General features: G+C 48.6%; 1 protein-coding gene across 1 annotated transcript in view; it reads right to left on the reverse strand.

Annotated features, from left to right (window-relative positions):
• LOC106815170 (cAMP-regulated phosphoprotein 21-like) overlaps window positions 1–6,820 on the reverse strand; it is a gene marked incomplete at its 3' end in the record, with an annotated part of 72,790 nt that extends 65,970 nt beyond the window's left edge. The window contains exon 1 of the mRNA XM_014819601.1: window positions 6,199–6,820. Coding sequence (XP_014675087.1) covers window positions 6,199–6,405 — 207 coding nt within the window. The remainder of the gene's footprint in view (window positions 1–6,198) is intronic.
• Window positions 6,821–8,129: the final 1,309 nt, after the last annotated feature.

Here is an 8,129-nt window from a genome sequence, read left to right on the forward strand (position 1 = left end):
ACCGCGCGTGTAGAACACCCACGGGGATAAGTAACTAAAAGAGAGGGAAAGAGGGTGGAAGAGAGGGGCGGAGAGGGAGAGAAAGAACGGGAGAGAGACAGCAAAGACACACACGTGGCCGACACAGACAAAGACAAGATAGAAGTGAAGGGGGGTGATAGAAGAGAGGTAGAAAAGAAGAAGAGAGAGAGAGAGAGAGAGAGAGAGAGAGAGAGAGAGAAGGAGAGAAAAAGAGAGAGAGAGAAAGAGAGAGACGAGAGAGTAGTGAGAGAGAGAGATAGAGACGAGAGAGATAAGAGAGAGAGAGAGATAGATAGAGAGAGAGAGAGAGAGGAGAGATGAGAGAGAGAAGAGAGGAAGGAAAGAAAAGTTTTGTTGAAGGGAGTGGTGTAAGAAGACAGGGAGTGGGTGGGAAGGAAGAGAGAGATGGACCGAAGGAGGGAGAGACAGAACGACAGAGAGGTGGGAGAGGGAGAGGGGAGGGGGATGGGTACAGAGAGGAAGCGGAAGAAGGGGAGAGAGAGCGAGATGGGAGAAATATGTGGAAGATACTTTGTTAATAGTAAAGAGTCAAGCTGTTACTGTGTACTTGTTACTGTTATTTTTGGGGGGGGGAGTTGTGACGAAAATCGCCACCAAACAAACCATGCAAGAAACATCGAAAAATAGGAGAAGTATAGACGAAGCATGCAGGCATAAATAAACGTGAAGGGATTGGAGGTGTTATAAATACATACGGTGAATCGAGCAGCCCTGCTGTTAGTATTGGCGGGCCCAAAGAAAACTCACGGTCCGAGATTCAATTTCGTCCTATATTTTACCGTTATAGGTACGTATACGATTTCTAACACTACGCGTGTATCATTTACATATGGCCCTGACAAAAAAAATATCAACAGCATTTATATATATATATTTATATAATATATAATATGTATATATATGTGTGGTGTGTGTGTGGTGTGTATAGTATTATATAACATATATATTATGTAAATAAATACTAAATAATATTAGTATTATAATATATGCGCGCACGACACGGTTATACGGCAGAACCAACAAACCTAACAAGAAGCCCATTAGACATGAAACCTATATATTTTGGTATAATATTATATATATATATATATATATATATAGTATATATAATATATATGCTCTACACGAGTGCGGTTTTTATACATTTACTTATACAAGTTTGGGACGATTAAAATTCCGATGGCTGTTTAGCAGCAGACGTCGCAGCGGGGAATTACGTTTCTCTAGTAAGATCTGGCCTCACTCAGGCAAACAGAGACGAGCTCTATCGCTCGCTTCTGCCATTCTGAATGATCATCACTAGTACTGCTGGCGCGCACACGCTCAGCATATAATCGGCTAGTGAAGGGCAAAATATTTTCATTGACGAATCGCTAGACAAGCAACTGTGTGTAGTGTGTGTGCGTGTGGTGTGCGCCGCGCGTGCGCGTGCGGCGCGTGCGGGCAAGGGTGCGGCCGTGCCCACGCACGCCTAATAATTGCCGGCGCGAGTAGTTGACCGCGTGGGCGGCGCGCTGCGTGCATGTAATGAGCGCGGCGGCATGCGTGCGTGCGTGCGTGGCGTGCTACTGCGATGTGACCTTCAGACGCGAGCGTACCCACGGCGTGATCATGTTGCGTATCACTGCCGGGGCCCGGTTTAGCATGTGAAGGTACATCTATGTACTGTTATCCTACACCGTACTGTACGTATATAGCCTATACATGGCCGTGTATCAGTGTCATCATCTCACAGTGGGCACGCTCCCTATACGTAACAACAGCCGCGCGTGCGGCTCACAAAGAAACAGCGAATGACGCTGGCCAGCTCCCCCACCCGCACCACCCGCCCATGCATATCGTGGCATTCATTCCCGCACTAAGCATCAGCTTCCGTGAGGGGAACAGATAACGATGGCTGAGAGCGCCGAACATGGGAGTCGACGATTGATGATGAGAAGATTGCTGAACGCAGAGCCCGCGCGCTAACGCTCACTCGCTCGTTCCGACGCCTCTCTCGTCCCTCTCTCGCTCGCTCTGTCTTGCTCTAGATCTGTCTCTCTCTCTCTCTCTCTCTCTCTCTCTCCTCCCCCTCTCTCTCCCTCCCGTTCATATTTCGCTATTTTGCCTATATATATATTATATCTTATAATATATAATAATATAGTACATCTCGCCTCTCATTGGTCTCTCGCTCTTTTCTCTCTCTTCTCTCTCTCCTCTCTCTGATCTCTCTCTGCTCTCGCTCTCTGCTTCTCTCCCTTCTCTCTCTCTCTCTCTCAGCTCATCTCTCTCTCCCATCTCTCTCTCCGTCCTCCGTCCTCGTCACCGTCACCGTCCCCGTCACCGCTCACCGTCACGCGTCACCGTCTCCGTCTGCCGTCTCGCGCTCCGTCTCCGTCTCCGTCTCCGTCTCCGGTCTCCGGTCGTCCGTCTCCGTCTTCTGTCCTGTCTGTCGTCTGTACCTGTCTGTCTGATCTGTCTGCTGTCTGGTCCTGTCTTGTCTGTCTGCTCTCTGTCTGTCTGTCTGTCTTGGTCTGTCTGCGTCTGTCTTCTGTCTGTCTGTTCCTGTCTCGCCCGTCGCAGTGGCTCTCCCTCTCACTGTGCCCTCCTGTCCCCTTTGGCGCGCTTGCTCTTCGCCGCGTTTCCACCCCCCCCCCTCTTCCCCTGCTCTTTGTCTCCTTCTCCCTCTCTCTTCTTGCTTTCCTCCTATTCCTCCATGGCCATGCGTCTCTCTCTCTCATCTCTCTCGTTCCTCTCTATTTCTATCTTCTTTGCTGTTGTGTCAATTAATTTTCGGAACAAACCTGAGGGCACTGTTGAGTAGGAAGATGTGCTGAAACACGGTAAGCAGAAAGGCGATATGATTCTTCCTTAGGGAGTGCGGGTGGACGGCGGGATCTATATAACAATACGTGCATCACCGATTTCCTCCGGCAGTTGTCAGGTGATATATATATTCGTCTATATATTTTTTTTTTTTTAAGATTATTTATATATTATAATATTTAAGGCAGCTTTGATATATGGGGGGCACGGTCGTAAATAACCCTATATTATGAAGTAATATATATATATATATATATATAATAGTATATATATATATAATGACAAAAGAAGTGTATGCTTGTTTCCCCAATCGAATCTCAACCCGGACGCAGCTACCACACGCCCGTGCCGAAGAACTGCTTGGCATGTGTGTATATAATCAAGGAGCAAATAATACATTGTAGCTATTAATATAATATAATGATTATTAGCTATTATTTAATGTAAACAGGGTTAGCCGCATCGGCGCGATGTCGCCGCCCGCGCGTGCGTGACACAGTAAATACACGCGACTAGGCGAATGATCCATCACGGCGCATGCATGTGAGGCGGCGCGTAGGATGAGGAGTGATGAGGGAGACGTACAGTAAATAACGCAGAGGGGAGTATGAGACGAGATGAAAGGTAATTAAGAGGGAGAGAAGGATGAGAATATACCAGTGAGAAGGAGAAGGAAGGAAGGGCGTGGCGAGGGATGCAGAAAAATAAAGATGGAACTTCTAAAGGAGCGGGGGTTAGTAGGGACACAGGTTGAATGTTCGGACGAGGAGAGGATGGGCGCAGGGAATGAAGAGGAGCAGATGGCAGTGGAGGCGGCCATGTACAGGGTGATGCAGAGAATGAAACAGTCAAGCCGGGGATGTAGTGGGCAGGCTGGGTAGGGGTACAGGGTGATACAGGAGGATGATCGAAGCAATGAGGCGGGATGTAGTGGGAGACGGGTAGGGTACAGGGTGATAGCAGAGGATGAAAGAGTGAGCGGGGAAAAATGTAAGTTGGAGGCGGTAGGGTACAGAATGTACAGAGAATGAAGATGACCAGGGATGTATGGAAAGCGGGTAAGGGTACAGTGATACAGAGGCATGAAGCATTGAGCGGGGATGTAGTGGAGCGCGTAGGGTAAGCACAGGGTGATACAGAGGATGAAGCAGTGAGCGGGATGTAGTGCGGAGGCGGGTAGGGTAACAGAATGATACAGCAGGATGGAAGCAGTGCAGGCGGGTAATGTAGTGGGACTCGTGGGAGGCGGCTAGGGTAGCAGGTGATACAGAGATGAAGCAGTGAGGCGGGCGGGGATGTAGTGGGAGGCGGGTAGGGTACAGAATGATACAGAGGATGAAGCAGTGAGCGGGGATGTAGTGGGAGGCGGGTAGGGTACAGAATGATACAGAGAATGAAACAGTGAGCGGGGATGTAGTGGGAGGCGGGTAGGGTACAGAATGATACAGAGAATGAAACAGTGAGCGGGGATGTAGTGGGAGGCGGGTAGGGTACAGGGTGATACAGGGGAAGAAGCAGTGAGCGGGGATATAGTGTGATGCATGGGGGATGTGAGGCAGTGCAGATAGACAAAGTATGACCTCGCGGGCGTGATTTATTGTCCGTGCTGATGCGAGCAGCCTCCGCGAAATAATCTCAACGCACAGAGTAGCTGACGGCGCGTGCGTGTTGACGGACGCTGGCGGTGTGTGTGTGTGGGGGGGGGGAGGGGTACGTGCAGCCTAGCGGAAACTGATCAATGACATACCGAGCTAACCGCCCTCAACTCACGATGTGTTAGATAGATGGATAGATAGATATCAGCAAGAGCCTATAAATTATCTTCTTATCTTCCTTATACGCTAGATATAGAGATAAGTATATATAGTAGATAATAGGGAATATTCTGATAGATATACATCAGGGGACGGGTTCATAATAGTGACCTTATTAATAATGACATTATAATAATGTCATTATTAACCCCTGATATACATACATACGACGAAGGGGGGGAGGGAGGTAGGATATCAGAAAGGTGGGTAGGTGTGGGGGGGTAGTCTACGCGTGCAGTCGAATTCTGTGGTAGGGTACCAGCCTGATGAAACCCTAATGGTGATTATATATCTGTGGGCGCTAGACGTCGGCTGCTTGGTATAGAGCTAAGCAGCAACCTTACCGTCGCGCTTACAGACTCAGCTGGCAGTTAAGATACAGATTGGCACTCACACGTAACACTCCCACCAATGGGGTTAGCCGCTAGCTTTGTCAGCAGGTGGCGCAGCGGGAGCATCGGTTGCACAACGGTTACGCAATGACCCATGGCAGATGTAACCATGCAACAGTGCGCCGGCGTGTTTATGCAGCCGTAGACGTAGATCAGCGGTCTGCTGCTCCTGCTACTGATGGAGCCAGCAGCATGAAGGCAATATAGTGATTCTCGTGACAGATGCAGACAAAAACTTCAGCAGCTGAGAACGGGATCGACATGGGATTGATTTCGCGCGGTGATCACATCTTTTCATATCAAACCGTATGATATCAAACTATGAACGCCTCCTAATTGAGCATAATCCTGAGTGTAAATTGTATCTCTTTATATTGAGCTTTTAAACTATAGACAGCTTCTAATGGAGCGTGGTCATATCGACTGATACCGTGCTTTGATAACAACTCTTTATATGATTATGAAGGTATTAAACTATGGACAGCTCCTAATGGAGTGTGATCCTGAGAATGAATTGATATCGTGACCTGAACACATCTCTTCACATCGACTTATTGAAATATGAACAGCTCCCAGAGAGGCATATCCCCTCACCACACTCACAGCATGAATGCTATGTTCATCACAATTATCAGAGTACTCGAGCTTCCGTGCATGGAAGGATGCATCGACGACGTAAATATTCCGATTTAAATAAAACAGTCGACATGCCACAACCACATAGAAACAACCAGCCAGAAGAATACCCACTACGTATACATTCATCTATACTATATGCATACACTGTATACATCCGTAACCCGTCTGTGATCCGGGTACTTTCTGTACCGTCTGTAAACATGGAAATTCCCCTTACTGTGCCTGTAACCCGAAGACAACTGCTATCCCTCCTGAAAACTAGAGGAGCTTCGAGTACCCCGTATCTGTAACCTGGAAAATTCCCGTACCCCATCCGTGACCCGGAAAATTTCCGGTCCACCCACGTCTGTAACCAGGAGAATTCCTGACCTCCGACCTGTCACCTGGAAGCTGCCAGCAACTCAGAGACTGCCCGAGCCTCTCACTGCACGCCTCAGCTGTCACTGTCAGTGAGCTGGAGACTAGCCACTACGCGGCAGCGCGGACGGACGAATGACACTCACCGTATCGATGACTATCTGCGGCACTCCGCCGTCGTCGAGGGCGTCGTCGAGGGCGTCGTCGAGGGCTTCGTCGTCGGCGGTGGCGGCGGCAGAGGCGGCTGCTGCAGCGCTGCTTCCCTCCATCGCCTCGTGGTCATCGTCGGCTATCTCCGCGGCCTGCCGAACCAGCTTGGACCGACTACTGCGTCGCTCCATCACTCCGGCCATCCCTCGCTCGTCTGCACGTGGCGACTAGATGCGGGCACCTGCGTGGCATAGTCGGAAACTTCGGTTTCGTGCGTCACGACCGGTTAGTCTGATCGGGTGGGCAAACGGGCGACCACTAGGGGTCGTGACGTAAAATTACGCCGTTCTCCCGCTGTTTTCGCGGGGGCACTCGGACGCCGGCAGTGACACGTCGCAATATCGCAACGCCGCGCGCAATTCAACAGTCTAGATACGCGGCGAGTGTTTCGCCGCAACGGCGAACGGACGTGTCACAGAAGGACGGGAGAACGAACGCGCAGCTGCATGGCGTGATCGACATATTTTGCCTGGAGTTCACCAATGACGAGTCGTCCGGAACACGGTCAGCGTGAATGATTTCACCGAGTGGCTTCCGAGAGCCGGATCTGCGCGCACGGGATAGCTCTCGTCGCAAAACGCGCACTGGGATGCAGTCAGGGAAGCAGCAAGCAGCAGCAGCAGCTTCCTGGCAGCAATGAGGTCAGAGGGCGGTCGCGCGCGTGCAAGAGCTCACTATAAATACAACGAGTGATCGCGCACAGGCAGCCAGCCGCCACCGCCACCCGCCGGCATTACCACAGACTAACGGAGTACGGTAACGTTAGTCTGTGGCATTACCTCATTACTCCGCGCAAACCAACGGAGTCAGAATTCCCCTACGCCTCCAGGCTCCCACCCACAGCCCCCCACGTGGAGCAGGGAACCGATCTATAGTCCTACGGGTCGTTGGTCCTACGGACCGAGCCTATCCCTAACCGTTGGTCCTACGGTTATTAGTGAGAAAGGTAGAGTAAATGCCCAATTTTGTTTAAAATCACAATTTTTTTAATTTAAATTTTTAATTGTATTTGTTTAAATTTACTAACGTCACGAATTTTCTATGGTAAAATGTGTAAAATTTTTGTTGCCATTTTTTTGCATTAAAAGCAACGGGACTAAACGTATCGTCAAATTCTTACCTGATAAGATTGTTTCTCAACTAGTTAAAAATGCAAAAAACCTGGACGATTTGATATTAGTGTTCCTAACATTAATTGCTTGCTATGGGCTATGTATGAGTCTCGAGTGTGTGTTCACATCGAACAATATAGTAAAATAAGAAGTATAATACAGCAATTTAACCATAAAAATTGAACAGAATTACTTATATTTTTTGAAAAAGTGGGAATTTTTTTTTTTTACTATTTGCGGTGATGTAATCACTTGATGTGGAAATAAAAAGAGCTATATACATGAAATCAGAAAGAAATCAAGAGCGTATTAATGAAGAGTACCTTCTTTATATTAAATTTTAAAAAAAAAATCACAAATTAAATTAATAAAAATTTTAATTAAAAATTAAATTAACAAACAATTAAAGAAATTACGTGTGCCTGCGTGCACCGTAGGACCAACGACCCGTAGGACCAACGACCCGTAGGACCAACGACCCGTAGGACCAACGACCCGTAGGACCAGCGACCCGTAGGACCAACGACCCGTAGGACCAACGACCCGTAGGACCAGCGACCCGTAGGACCAACGACCCGTAGGACTAAAGAACTGTAATCGTGAGAGAGAGGAGAGAGAGAGAGAGAAAGATAAGCGAGGAGAGAGGGGAAAGAGAGAGAGAGAGGGGAAAGAGAGAGAGAGAGAGAGAGAGAGAGAGAGAGAGAGAGAGAGAGATAAGCGAGGAGAGAGCGAGCGAGAGAGAGAGAGAGAGAGAG

This window comes from Priapulus caudatus, unplaced genomic scaffold, assembly GCF_000485595.1.
Source record: "Priapulus caudatus unplaced genomic scaffold, Priapulus_caudatus-5.0.1 Scaffold1055, whole genome shotgun sequence".
NCBI lineage: Eukaryota > Metazoa > Priapulida > Priapulimorpha > Priapulimorphida > Priapulidae > Priapulus > Priapulus caudatus.